Raw genomic sequence first — 14,847 nt, 5'->3', positions numbered from 1 at the left:
TTTTTTTTCATGATTAATTTTTATTTTTCTTTTTAAATTTATTATTAACTTTAATTCCTTTTGTTTATATATTTAATAACTATAATTTTTGTTTATATTTTAATAAATTTTATCATTACATTATTTTTTCATTTTTATTTTAGATAATAGCTTTAATAAATTTTTATTGAGTAATATTATATTTCTTGTGGTATTTATTTTAATTATTCAATTGTATTTTTTTTATTTTTTTCTTCTATATAAAAATAATATGGTATAATTAATTTTTTTTTTAATTAACAAATATTTTAATTCAATATATAAAAATGCATATTTGAATATCATTAAATTTATAAAATATAAATATACTCTTATTCAAATATAAATAATTTTTTTTTTTAATCTGTATTTTTATATTTTTATCTTATATAATCTAGAATTAAATATAAATGACATTATCCTTTTTTAAAAATTATTTTATTTAATTGGCTTTTACAAAAATATATCAACAAATATTGTCATAATAAATTAAAATAAAGCAATATATTTTTAATACAAAGATTTCCTAAATTACATATTTTAGTATATTAGGGGCCTATATAATATAATAAATTTATAGCTACGAATATATTTTTTCTTTAATAATATTAAATTAATTTTAGACTTCAAAAAGTTAAATAATTAATTAAGAAAAAAAATCTCAAAAATTAGACTAAAGAGATGAGAAAAAAATATGATTTTAGCAAAAAGGAAGACAAAAATATTTTGATCAGAATTTTTTTAATAAAATATAACTAGTGATTATATAATTAAAAATATGAAAGAATTAAATATTATAATAATAAATAATAAAATAGTTAAAAATTAATATATAAATATAATAAATAAAAAAATAAAAATTATATTAAATTAATAATATGTAATATTATGTAATATATTTATAATATTTATCTATTTAATTTAATTTTTTTTTATATATACTTTATATGCAATTTAAATTTAACTAAAATTTATCGCAAATTAATAATTAAATCTAATATTAGTATTATAAATTATTTATCTAATAATAACAATTATATATTTTTTATTATTTATAAATATAAATCTATTATTATTATTTACCCAAGTTTTTATTTCTATTTTTTATATTTAAAAAGAAATTTTTTATATAATTTATATTAATTTTTAATAAATATTTAATTTATAATTATAAAATATGAAGATATAAATATAATATCATCATATTAAAAGAAACTTACTTATGTAAAATAAATATATTAAATTTATTTTATAAATACTAAAAAAAAATATAAAAAAATCAATTTTTTAATATTAAAAATAATAAAAAAATAAATATATAAAATATAATAAAAAAGATAATATTAAAATATATAATTCGTATTATAATTTTTTACAAATAAATAAATATTATTTAATTTGAAATATATTTATATTTTAATATAAAATAGAAATATAGATTTATATTTCTATTTTATAAAAAAATATATGTAAAAAATATATAACATTTGATATAAAATATATTATATATATATTTTCATATTACTATAAGTTTTAAATTGTAAAACTATCTTAAAAATTATATAATAAATTAAAAATAAAAAATAATAAAAATAACATTTTATAATTTAATAAATTTTAAACATAAACTTTAAATATGAAAATATTTATATTAACCTTGACTCTATTCCTATATACAATACTATCATGCCCCGAACACTTTGAAGACTAAAATTATGAACCCACAGTGCTTGAACTAGACACCTTAAATAATAACTTTCGTAATTTATAAAAATAATAGAAACCTAGAAATATGATAATCACTTTTAATTATGATTAATTTTCAAATCTTGATACAAAGATTGCTATAAATTAAAAGTTTAAAGAAATGATCTAAAAAGCCATGGATATAGCTGCGAAATTTTTTTACGACTTGATAACAATTGTCCCAAAGTCCTTAGAATAAAGGAAATGGAATTAAGAATTAAATGTATGTGGTGGTGGAAATTTGCTTGCGAAAATAAAATAAGAAGAACGAGCTTCTACCAGAGACACTGATTTGCATATTTATGTGACTTATGCAAATGAAAAAAGATAAACTTATACAGCCTACGCTGCTTCTTGTTAAGAAATAAAAGGCATTGGACCTACTCATGGCTAAATAACCTTTAATTTTGAATTAATAACCAAGTCTAAAAAATTAGATGACCCTATAGAATTCAGTAATTTAGTCGATACTGTAATCCACGAATTGATTCATGTCCTTGGTTTTAACGCTTAATCTTACACAAAATGGGTTGACAAAAACAAGTAGCCTCACATAAATGTAAGTACACAAATAAATGTGAGAGGACTTCCCACAACTTTCCTATCAACCCCCAACGTCCTTAAATTTGCTCGTGAATATTACAATTGTCCAACCTTAAAAGGATTTCCTTTAGAAAACTAAGGTGGTAATGGAAATAAAGATGGACATTGGGAAAACACAGCAATTTTAGATGAATTAATGAGACCTATAAATACACTTACAGTGCCTATTTTTTCTGGTTTTACAGCTGCTTTATTAATGGATACTGGTTATTATAGTTCAATAAACTAAAAAATGGTCGGATCTAGTTTTTATGGAAAAGGTGCTGGCTGTGATTTCTTAACAAAAGAATGCGATGAAAATAGCCGAGAATATTGCAAAGAAAATTAAAAAGAATCATGTGATTATTACAATCATGCACCTTCTACTTGCGAAAATAATTAATTTATGGATAAAAATTGTAGATTTATGAGAGCTAAAGTAGATTACAAATGCTATGATCCTAATAACTTTAATAATAAAACTACGTTATACACTGGTTACTACAGCCAGGATTTCGGATATGGAGCCAAATGCTTTAATAGTAGTATAGTAAAAAAATTTGCAAAGGAACAAGATATGAGTTTAAAGCCTAGTTGTTATAAATATACTTGTAGTAATGATAATAAAAGTTTAACAATTGTAATAAGAGCAAAAAAAATCGAGTAGAGCTAGGTAATTAAATGTACATAAGATGGATAGCTAATATAGGCTACTGGTGAATATGAAGGATAATTAAAATGTCCGGATAAAATAGAAGAATTTTGTTAATATGAATATATTTGTCCTAATTCTTGTAATAAAAATGGATATTGTTCAAAAGGAAAATGTGTTTGTTTACCTTAATATAGAGGTGATGATTGTGCACTTTAAAATAGTGCACTTTAAAATAAATGACAAATTTATTTGGAATTGCAATAAAATTAATTTATAAATATATATAGATATATATATATATATAATCTTAAAAATTTTGCAATAATATATATATATTTATTTTATACATATTTTGTTAATTATTAAATTTAAGTTTTTTTTTTTTTAAAAAAAAATATTATTAAAATTAAAAAACAAACATAAAAATATAAATATTAATAAAATCAAATCACCATTTATTCATTTTCAACTTTAATTCCCATTTTAATTAAAGATTTAATTACAACTTATTCATATTCTTCTAAAGAAACACCCCCATCTCTATTAGAATCTGCCATATCTAGCCATATTTCAACGTCTTCTGCACTCACAGTAACTCCCTTTATTCCCATTTCCTCATAAGTAGCGACTAAAAGATTTGCTATTTCATTTTCTTTCAATTAACCAGATCCATCAGTATCGAATCTTTTAAAAAGTCTTCTAGCTACATTTAACCTTTATTCAACTTCTGGTGTATATCTAGGTTTTGCTGCTCTTTTGATAACCTCTCTATTCTCTTAGCTTTATCCGCCGCACAAATACCTAATACAAATATCTTCTATATCCTAATAAGTAACTTATCCATCACCATTTCCATCCAAAACTCTATGATAAGATTTAACATCTTCACCAGAAGGAGTATAAAATTAATTAAAAGCCTTATAAACTTCAATTATAATTGGACATACATCTACATTATCTAATCTTTATTTATTTCCTTTATCGTAATCTTCAAAGAAACGTTTAGCTACGGCTTTTGCTCCCTTTTTTTTTTAATGTTTATGTATTTTATTATATTTTAGTGATTTTACATCTATTGTACAAAATCCATTTATTGGACGATTTGATGAAGAACGCATAGTTGATGAATTCATGTTTTTTTTTTTTTATTTGTATTTTTTATTTTATTTTTTAAAAATAATTAATATATAATATTATTTATTTATAATTGAATTTTATTTTTTGATTCTATTAATTTTTTCGTTTCATTCTATTCTATTTATTTTTATTTTTTTTATATTTTTTTTTCTTCTTATATAAAGAAAACATTATATATATATAAAGTAAAATAAAAATATTTATATTATAAAATTTATAGGTTAAATTTAATAATGTATCTTTTATTGATATAAATAAAAAAATTATTACTATTTATTTTTTATATATTGCATTATTTTATATTATATTATAAATGTATTGTAGGTTAGTATATTTTTATTTATTAAGCTTCTTTCCTATAAATAAAATATAAAGTTTGTATAAGCTTTTTTTTTCTTAAATTTAAAAAAATACCATTATTTAAAAAACTAATAAATTCTTAAATAAATCAATAAAAAGTATATTAAATAATATACTTTATTAATTAACAAAAAAAAATAAAGTTTAAATAAAATTAAAAATAATATAAATAAAAAATAACAATATAAATAAAATAAAAAAAAACACAATAAAAATGAAAAACAAAAAATTATTTAATAAATTATATAAATATATAATAAAATATTTATCAAAAAATACTCAAAATCTCCTTAAGTTTATAATATTTTAATTACACATTCTATTACTATAAACTCTATATTCTTTTTCGTTACTAAAATTCCTATCAATATTAAAATACAAACACCTTAAACTCAAATAAATTAGTAAAAAGCATTTCATTTATTCCCCCTCAAACAAACAAAATAATTCCCATAATTTAACAAAATTTATTATTTATTAATTTTTTTTTCAATAAACCTATTCTATATAAACAAATAATATTATCAAATAAACTTTACTGAAACTCCTAATAATTTAATTTAAATCTCTTTTTTTAGACAAAAAATAAATAAATTTGTTATCTCTCTTATTTTCCTCCACTTGAAACTTGCTGTTTTTCATCTTTAGATTTTAATATAATTTTAAATGTGTTTTAGAATTCTCTAATAATAAAATCAATCTCATTTTTTGTTTTTTTATTTTAAATTTTCTGTAAAGCTAATCATGTTTAGGACAATTATTTCAAATCTATAATATTTAATATTTATAATAATGAGATACTGTATATATAGAAAATGATTTATATTTATCGATGAGGTGTATGTAATTTATTAATCTTAAAAATATGAATTTATATCTTTAACAGACATCAAAGTATAATTATATAATACATTGAAAACAAGAGATTATCTATATCTTAAAAGAAACATATCCCTAAGCACTCATTAAAGTTCTATTAATAATATTTAAACCTACACATATTCCTATACGATTATATATTTAAAGAATATAATATTTATATATATATATTTTAAATGACAGGCCTATATTTTAATTTTATACTATCAACCAGTACTTTTTTTTATATTATTTTTAAGTTTTTTCCTTTATTACACAGTTAATTCTCCTCCTATCATATATTATTATTATTTAGAATTATAATAATTATATATTGATAAAATACATATATATATATATGACTTTGTTTCAAAAATATAAAAAAATAATTTTAATTTTGTATTTATAAATTTAATGAAAAAAGATAAGTATAGAAAATTAAATTCTTTTCTTAAAAAATTATATATAAAATTTTAATTTTTTTATTGAAAAATAAAAATAAAAATTATAAATAATAAAAAAATATCAATGTTCACAAAAATTCCCAAAACTTAAAAGTGAATCTATTCCATAATCATTTTTTTTTTTAATCAAATAAACAATATTCCCAATAATATTAAGTACAGCTAAACTTACAACAATAAAAACTACAATATGTTAAGCTTTTTTCCTCTCCACAATCCCATATAGTATTCTAGCGCAAACAAATCCTCCTAAAAATGCCAAAAAGCTATAAATAATAACTTCATAAGCCGTTAAATATTATTCACTAAAAACTGAAATAATAGAAGCACAAGCAATAAAAAAATAATTAAACCCACAAACAGCAGAACCAATAATAGGTGGTAATTAATAAGAAATAAAAACAGGCATTAAAAGTAAAGCCGCTCCAGATCCGAAAGTTCCTGAAAGACATCCAGATAATAAACCAGAAGCCCAAATAATAAAATATTTTTTATTATCCGAAATATCAAAATCATCCTTAAAATATTCTTCAAGCCCATATTTTTGAAAAATCATCTTTTTCTAAATTTCATTCCTACTAATAAAAATCTTAATAAAATAAGAAACGACTAATGAATAAACTAAAATCCCTGCACTTAAAAGCCAATAAGAATTCGAACAAATTTTTATCCCTATAAAACTCCCCACGCCTTTCCCTCCTCTTAAAAAAATCAGAAATTAAATACTTACAAAAACAAACATTAAAATAAGTAATTTATTCAAAGGATATTATCTTTCTTCTTACATCAAAAAACACTTTAATTCTCCTGGGTCATTATTTTTTATTTAAGATTAAGCTATATTATCTACTTTAACATCAGATATAATATAAGAATTATTTACCTTTTCTAAATCATTATCTCTACTCAATTAGCTTTCTGTTAAAATACTTTTATCATTATTACTATTTTATATTTATTCTTCTAATATTTTTTTCTATTTATACAAATTCATACCTTTCTTAAATAAATAAGGTGATACAGTACACAGAAATATAATAAATAAAACTCCAGAAACAATTTCTGGAAAAATAACATTCAAAATAATTCCTATATTAGTTCCCAAAATAACCATAGGATTAATTATCATTATAATATTATAATCTATTAATGGTTTTTTTTTCAAAGGATGTTATTTCCTTAAAATTAATAAAGAATTAGCTAAACAACCTCCTAGAACTATACAATAAGATATAAATGTGGCTTTTCTTTATTAATAATTCATTAAAATCATCAATAAAGGAACTTTTATGATTCCTCCACCTAAACCTCCTACATTTCCTATTCCAACTAAAATTGGCAAAAGGACATATGCGATTATATCAATTATACTTGGAGGGAATATATCTTTGTGTTCACATGTATATAAAGATGAACAAACTAAGTTATATTAACAGTCAGACATTTGATTTACAAGAAACCATTAATATAAATAATATTATATAAAATATATAAATGTAAAATAATAATATTTTTATTATTAATTTATATTGTAAAATAAATATAAATTAATAATAGTGATATTATTTTAATTTAGATTTTTTGATTTTATTTAATATTTTGTTTATAATTTTTCATTTTATATTATTATATAATATGTAAAATAGTATATATATGATATATATAAATATATATAATATATAATATATATATTTATATATATATATTTTTATATATTTTATATATAATAATAAAATAATTGATATTCAATACATTTGGTTTTTTATATTAATTTTATTTTATTTTTATGATTAAATTGATTATTAAAAAATTTTTCATTTTTGTCATATTAAAAATAAATTAATATTAAATTATTTATATTAATATAAGATAAAAAGATTTAAAAATTAATATTTGACTTATATAAAATGAGTAAAAAAAAATTTTATATAAAATTATATAATTATAAAAAAAGTATATTTCTATTACTTTAGAAGAAATAGATAAACTGAAAATAAAAACTAATTTTATTATATATTTTATATAAATATTATTTTTATATTAGTAAAGCACATAATTTATAAATATTTTTGCGAAATAAAGATTTATTTAAAATTAAATAAAATAATTTTTAATAATTATATTAAAGATATTTTAATAAATAATTAAATAATATAATATTTACAATATATAATTTATAAACTATATAAAATTATTAATTTATTAATATATTTAATTCTTATTATATATTTATATAATTATTTAATTAATAATATTTCATCTTTTTCAATTATAACTTAATATATAAAGTTTGTTAATATATAATAAATTTTTTTTTTTTTTTTATTTTTTAAATTAAATAATTATATAATTTAAAAAATAAAAATACTTTCTGAATTTATATATATTAACCAATTTACAAATTTTTTTATATTATTTTTTTAAATAATTCAAATTTCGTTTATTATTTTTTAACAAAAAATATATATAATAGAATTATATATAAAATGCAAAAAATTAAATACATATAATTTATATATATTGTTATATTTTTTTAATTTTTTTTTTTAAAAAAAAATATAAAAATAAAAAAGTAAATATATAAATGAATGAAAATTTAAACTCATAAAATAAAAAAGTGTATAGAAAAACATTTTTAGAATTAAATTTCGAAACAATAATAATTTTATTAAAATTAAAAGTAAATTCTTATGAAAAATCTTTATTTTTAATATTATCATGTAATTCACTTCTTATAATTTCAACTATGCATGCATATGGATAATTAATTTAAAAATTATACGAAAACACTATCAATTTAAGTTTTTTATTTTAAACATAAAAAAAAAGAAAAAAAAACTAAAAATAATATTCATAAAAATAAAAAAGATTAGAATTTGTTTAAAATATTAGACTCATTAAAATACTTTGATATAATATTTTTAATAAAACTATCAAAAGAAGTATATTAAATTTCCATAATAGTCACCATAGCATATATAATAATAATGAACCTATTATATACTATATGCTTGATTCACAAATATTTTAATGTAAAAGCGAAACCCAGAAAATTCTTTTTTGGAAGATGGTTTTCATATTTTTAATCGTTTTATTAATTCCTGTTTTTCTATCCTTTTATAGTAATATTAATGTCCTATGTATTTTGCAATTAAGAAATATTTACATAAATAGATATGACATGTGATTATAATGATAGTTTTTACATTATTACTTTCACTTTTACAATTTTGGCTTTATTTTCGGCTATTTTAAATGAATGTTGGCTGGCTTTATTTTACCAAAACATGAAATAATATAAAAAAGATTAATTAAGTATTGATAAATATCCATAATTTTAATTATATTTTAGTGTTTTGAAAATTATTATAGGATTTTTTCGTTCTATATCAATTTAAAATAGCTATTATTTTCTACTTTTTTAAATTATTTTGTAAATAATAGTATCTTCATTTATTTACTATGAATTAAGTTTTAAACTTGGATTTTATAATTTAGGAAATTAAAATATTAAGATTATTTTTTTCTATTCTTATACAATACTATACTCTACTTTTCTTTCTTAATTTACAGACGAAATATAAAGAAAATCGGAAATATTCGGACAAGGGACTGAATTATTTTTATACTTAACAATTTTCTATAGTATAATATTAATTACTTTAAGTGAAAAAATCCGCGATTTTCACCATAAATCTCTTTTGTTAAATAAAAGTACAAATTTATTTCTCTAAAAAGAATATTCTTAAAAAAATTTTCTTTTATAAATTTAAATTTTATAAGATTTAACACATGAAAATATTCAATAAAATGATACCATTTTTAAAGGTTTAATAAATTCTCATTTAAATAATCCTTGTGAGGATTTCTATGAGCAAGAATTTAAATGTTTTTGTAAATTAAAATCACTCTATGACCCTAAAAAACATAAAGATGTAAAAATTGAAAAAGTCTATAATAAATAAAACAGCTCTATTTTTACAAAATTCATTATAAAACGTTGGTTTGAACTTTATTTATTAAAAAACAGATATTAATAGTATCATTTTTACATATATTATGCTGAATTTCTCTATTTTAAATTCAAAAACATTGCTTTGGCTTTAAAAAATTTATGTCTAATTTAGGAGAAATACTTAAACCCTTTAGAAAGTTTCCATTTATTTTAATTAAAGCATATAATAATAAAATAAAATAGGAGTTTAAATAGATAAAGTTATTAGTAAAATCTAGAATCTTAAAGTGTTATACCTGTAGAAACATAAATGGTAGAAATATAAAAAAGAATAAAATTTATTTTAAAAAACAATGTATAATTTTGGGCTTATTTAGCAAAAAATACCATTGATCTATATGAAATAAACAAGAAAATTAAATAATCATTTCATTAAATCAAATAATTAAAATAAATCTGGCAAAAGCAAATGCAATATCTATATTATAGAAAAAAATGGGTATTTTACTATGCCTGGTATTAATTATTTATTTTAAACAAAAAAGTTAAGCTTTTTATTCTCGAAAAATTCTAGTCTACAAAAATAAACGAAAATGATATTTTTTCAGAAGAACTCTAAAATGACGATATTTTTCTAGAAAAATATGATATAGAGTCCGTAGATTCGAATTTAAGACCAGAAAATTATGATATAATATAAATTAAAAAGCCTTAAATGGTATTTGATATGAATAGTGTAGTTTTACATGTAGATAATGATTTTAAATGTAATATTTTGAAAACCAATAGGGCTCTTTTTCACACTTTTGGTTATTTATCTAATGAAGTGGAAAATAAAGTTGGTTTAGATAAATTTATGCCGAGAATATTTGGAAAAATACACGAATAATAAATGAAAGAATTTACACTATCCGGAAAAAGTAAATGCTTATATTCTTAAAGGAAAGTCTTTTGCATGAATAAATAAGGCGATATTTTTTAAAGCTATAAATATGTTAAGTAGTTTGTTACTTTATAAGGAAATTGTGAATATATTGCACTTATTAGACCTATTAAAAGTCCATAAGGACTTAAATAATTATTTCTTATTTTAAATGAAAATTGGGAAATCGATTGTATGTCCGATATTATTTATTAGGCTTTAGGTTATAAATTAATAATATATTTTTTATACGTATAAATATAATTTTTTGAGGCATTTATAATTTATTTATTTTTAATAAAAAAAATCAAAAAAAAAAAAAACAGGAATAAATCCTTTAACTTATTAAAATGAAAAAAGTAAATAAATATTAAATTTTTTATTAGTAAGTCCTTCTCTTTTATAATATACTAAATACATTTAATATACAACTAACATCGATTAATATTTATTCTAAAAAATAAATGAAGAAACAGGCGATAATTCTCAAAAATAAGAAGAAAATTCAGAAAATGTATTATCTCCTTAAAGTTGTTACTAAAAATAAGAACAAATATAAAAATATTCATTATTTTAAACTAACAGTATCAGATAATAATCTTATTTTAAAAATGAATTAAGTCCGCACTCAAGTCATATATAAATACAATAAAAATTTTTTTAAGCTTAATAAACTCCTTATAATATTTCTATACAAATTCCTCAAGAAATACCTTCATAAATGAATTATGAAAAAAACAAAATTTAAATAAATATAAAAGAAAATAATAATATAATATATGAATAAGAAGAAAATGTAAAAATATGAAAATATATTAATAGATATATATAATTATATATATATATTTATATATATATATATATATATACATATATAATAATGTACAATTTTTTTATTATATAAAATTTAAAATAAAGTCATTTTTGGTAAGAGATAATTCTGTTTATGATACTTAATTCGATTTTTAGGAATAATTAAATGAACATAAAAATTTTTAAATGGCTGGAAGAATAAAGAAATTATTGAATATTAAAATTCATAAATCAAGACGACAAACAATACAATAAGAACTAAATGATTTATCGAAGTCATATTCTTTAAATTCTCACGACAATACTCCTTTAATTTACAGATAATAGAAAATTAAAAAAGAAAATTATCTTTTTTTTAATGATAAATTAGATAAAGGTGAAGATGTTGATTTTGATATTATTATTCCGGATAATTTAAATTAAATGATGCTAAATTATTTCAATTAAATTTAAAAAATATAGATAACATAAATAGATGATGTGGATAAATAAATATACGAAATAATAAAATAAATAATATCTAATAATAATAATAATATTAAAACAATTAATACAAAAAATTATAAATGTAATTGTACATTAAAAATGATATAATATAATAAATAAAAAGTTATAATAATTAAATTAAACAAATTCGAAAAACAATTAAAAAAAAAAATAAAATTATTTAAGAATTATGTAAAAGAAAATTCTATATAAAAATGTGCTTTTAAAATTAAAAAAAAAAATGATGCATTATAAAAAGGTAAAATACATAAACAAAAAATAATTAAAAAAATTATAATTTTTTAAAAAATAAAAAAAAATAATATAAAATTTATATATATATATATATATTTATATATATATATGTTTTTTTTTTATTCTAATTTCTTTTATTTTAAATTTTGATATTTAATTTTTTTTATATTTTTATCATATTATATCTTTATTTTTTTTTTTAATATAGATTTATTATTTATTTAAAATTAGCCTAATTAAAATTCTAATTCTAATTCTAATTCTAATTCTTTAAATTTATTTGACTCAAATTAAAACAAAGAAAACATTTTAATTTTTAATAAAACCCGTGGATATTAAACTCATTTTGATAATCATGAAAATAATAACAGTTTAACATCAGTTTCTTCCGCACGTTTATTCTAAAAAGATTTCTAAAATCGTCAAGGTTCAATGAATTTCAATTTAAATCATACTGAGAATATATATATAAAAGAGGACAATCATAAATCAAATAAAAAGATAATAATAATTTAATCATTTGCAATTTTCGTTAGAATTTTTTTTATTTTTTTAATATTTATGAATATTTTTACATTTTTCTATGGTCCTTATTAGTAATTTAGTAACCTTCACTTGAACGCGGAGGGTATTTTTTAATCAAAGAAAGTTACTTTGACAATATTATAATCATACAATACAATATTAGACCTATTATTATTAAACACGGATACTTTTTAATTTCAAAACAATAAATATTGGACAAAAACTACATATTAAAATATGAAAATTGACCAACTAAAAGTGTACTATGATTATTTCAAACAAATACTTTATAATGAGTAATTTTCCCATAACTTATACAATTAAGATACAACTCCATTCTCTTTTATAAAACTACCCATAGGAAATACCTAATATACATATACTTTAGATAGCTTTGATTTTATGGCTGGATTAATTTATAATATATAGACTGTTTGTTTACAAAAAGACATAACAATTCTTAAAATAAATCAATAAGAAATCGCCTTTATTCGGTAAAATATATTCCCTTTTATATATAATTAACTTCAGAGTTAATAAGAAAATTTAATAAATGACGTTAATTTAACTTCTAAAAAAATAAATGAATTACTAATTCTAGTTATAATAATTTAATCAATTTTAACTTTAATTTCTTTTCTAGTATTATTTCGATATATAATGATTGTTTGTAATACCTTCCAGTCTATATTAGAAGTCCTTCCCAAAATAGACTCTATAGATATACTAAAAATCAAAAATTACAGTCTAAACCTTTTGAGCAATTTCAAATATATCACAAACAAAGACGATTTACTCTCTGGAACGATTTTTAATTCCAAGATAAATTTTTAGAAAAGAAAATCATTTAAGTTATAAAAAACTTGCTTTATGGATAATTATGAAGTACCTATAGTTATCTAAACTGGAGCGGCTAAAAAATAAAAAGAAATTAACTATGGTAAATTCCTTAGAAGTACAAGAATATAAACTACTCTATATTATACTTTATTCATATTTTCAATTACGGCTATTTGTTCTTATTTTTTATTTAGCATTATTAGTAGTTCGAATACTCTTTTTGATATTTTGGATAATGGAATGCTCTTTATGAAAAATTTTGATTAAAATATAATTATAATGTCAGCTATAAAAGAAAAAATTTTAGATAAAAATAGATATGTGGAATATCTTTTACCTAAAATTAATAGTAATATTTAGGAATTTCTAAATAAAAATTAAATTCCTTATTCATAATAAATAAATGATTGTTAATTCGATGAATTCTTTTAAAATATTTATTATAAAAACCCTTGTATATTATATGGAGACTTAATTCCTAATTATTAATAAGAATGCGAAAATGTCGCATAGTAATCATTTATGAAAGGAGTTTCGACTTTTAATGCATTTTATCAAAATACTGTTGGAGATTTTGTAAATAATAAAAAAGATTCGATTCTAAGCAATTAAACTATACTGGATTATGATAGAGGAGTGTTTTTTTATGATGTGTTTATTATTTATTTAATTGAAATTTGGGGATAAGATATGAAGAATTATTTAAATAAAAAAATATTATTTTTGTCTATTTTTTTAGGTGTGATTGTTTTCTTGATAATTTTGGCACATATAGTTATCAATGAAAAACTACTAATTGGTAATCTTTAAAAAGAATATGCTTATTTTAGATGTATTTATAAAATGTATATGCCTGATGAAATTATATTAAAAGAAAAAAGAATAAAATTTTGGTTAGTAAAACATTATGTACTAAATAAATGACTATTTATTTTAATTTCTTGTATATTTTTTTAAATGATTTTTATATATTTTTTTTTTTAGTTATATTTATATAATATGATTATTTATATTAATAATATCTTAAATTAAAATTGATTTTAATATTATTCATAAAAACCTTATTAATTATAAAAAATAAAAATAAATACAAAATCTATATTATAAATTTTTTATTATATAAAATTATATAATATTTTATTTAAAATAAAAAAGTATATTTTTAAAATATATTTATTAATATAATAATGCTTAATATATTTAAAAAAATAAATATAAATAGTATATAAAT

The 14,847-nt window shown here is 17.8% G+C and overlaps 4 protein-coding genes across 4 annotated transcripts, besides 25 other annotated features; 2 read left to right on the top strand and 2 right to left on the bottom strand. All coding sequences in view use genetic code 6, as the record gives it.

Annotated features, from left to right (window-relative positions):
* Positions 1–784: 784 nt before the first annotated feature.
* Positions 785–874: a microsatellite.
* Positions 807–864: a microsatellite.
* Positions 810–895: a microsatellite.
* Positions 816–897: a microsatellite.
* A 409-nt stretch (positions 898–1,306) lies between these two features.
* Positions 1,307–1,371: a microsatellite.
* Positions 1,308–1,353: a microsatellite.
* Positions 1,308–1,371: a microsatellite.
* A 31-nt stretch (positions 1,372–1,402) lies between these two features.
* Positions 1,403–1,435: a microsatellite.
* Positions 1,436–1,654: 219 nt separating this feature from the next.
* IMG5_031050 (leishmanolysin family protein, putative) lies at positions 1,655–3,241 on the top strand (the record flags this gene model as incomplete). Its single annotated transcript, XM_004039177.1, has 1 exon — positions 1,655–3,241. The coding sequence occupies one exon, from the start codon at positions 1,655–1,657 to the stop codon at positions 3,239–3,241; it is 1,587 nt and encodes a 528-aa protein (XP_004039225.1).
* Positions 3,207–3,236: a microsatellite.
* Positions 3,242–3,429: 188 nt separating the features above from the next.
* Positions 3,430–4,134, bottom strand: IMG5_031040 (hypothetical protein; the record flags this gene model as incomplete). The annotated part of the gene is made up of 2 exons (XM_004039176.1): positions 3,430–4,023; positions 4,072–4,134. The coding sequence occupies 2 exons, from the start codon at positions 4,132–4,134 to the stop codon at positions 3,445–3,447; spliced, it is 642 nt and encodes a 213-aa protein (XP_004039224.1). The 3' UTR covers positions 3,430–3,444.
* A 4-nt stretch (positions 4,135–4,138) lies between these two features.
* Positions 4,139–4,174: a microsatellite.
* Positions 4,175–4,260: 86 nt separating this feature from the next.
* Positions 4,261–4,298: a microsatellite.
* A 327-nt stretch (positions 4,299–4,625) lies between these two features.
* Positions 4,626–4,713: a microsatellite.
* Positions 4,646–4,678: a microsatellite.
* Positions 4,670–4,728: a microsatellite.
* Positions 4,729–5,881: 1,153 nt separating this feature from the next.
* IMG5_031030 (hypothetical protein) lies at positions 5,882–7,264 on the bottom strand (the record flags this gene model as incomplete). Its single annotated transcript, XM_004039175.1, has 2 exons — positions 5,882–6,738; positions 6,817–7,264. 2 exons carry the CDS (start codon positions 7,262–7,264, stop codon positions 5,882–5,884), a joined length of 1,305 nt encoding a protein of 434 aa, XP_004039223.1.
* A 120-nt stretch (positions 7,265–7,384) lies between these two features.
* Positions 7,385–7,432: a microsatellite.
* A 15-nt stretch (positions 7,433–7,447) lies between these two features.
* Positions 7,448–7,526: a microsatellite.
* Positions 7,467–7,546: a microsatellite.
* Positions 7,547–7,907: 361 nt separating this feature from the next.
* Positions 7,908–7,983: a microsatellite.
* Positions 7,955–7,994: a microsatellite.
* A 582-nt stretch (positions 7,995–8,576) lies between these two features.
* On the top strand, positions 8,577–14,540 carry IMG5_031020 (hypothetical protein; the record flags this gene model as incomplete). The annotated part of the gene is made up of 4 exons (XM_004039174.1): positions 8,577–10,920; positions 11,024–11,493; positions 11,667–12,255; positions 12,460–14,540. 4 exons carry the CDS (start codon positions 8,577–8,579, stop codon positions 14,538–14,540), a joined length of 5,484 nt encoding a protein of 1,827 aa, XP_004039222.1.
* Positions 9,580–9,609: a microsatellite.
* Positions 11,508–11,574: a microsatellite.
* Positions 12,013–12,049: a microsatellite.
* Positions 12,329–12,361: a microsatellite.
* Positions 12,364–12,422: a microsatellite.
* Positions 12,492–12,521: a microsatellite.
* Positions 14,541–14,847: the final 307 nt, after the last annotated feature.

The sequence above is a fragment of the Ichthyophthirius multifiliis genome (genome assembly GCF_000220395.1).
Source record: "Ichthyophthirius multifiliis unplaced genomic scaffold scaff_1120509249771, whole genome shotgun sequence".
NCBI classification, from domain to species: Eukaryota; Ciliophora; class Oligohymenophorea; order Hymenostomatida; genus Ichthyophthirius; species Ichthyophthirius multifiliis.
Note: the sequence above shows the minus strand (reverse complement) of the source record. Positions and strands in the feature narration are given on the sequence as shown.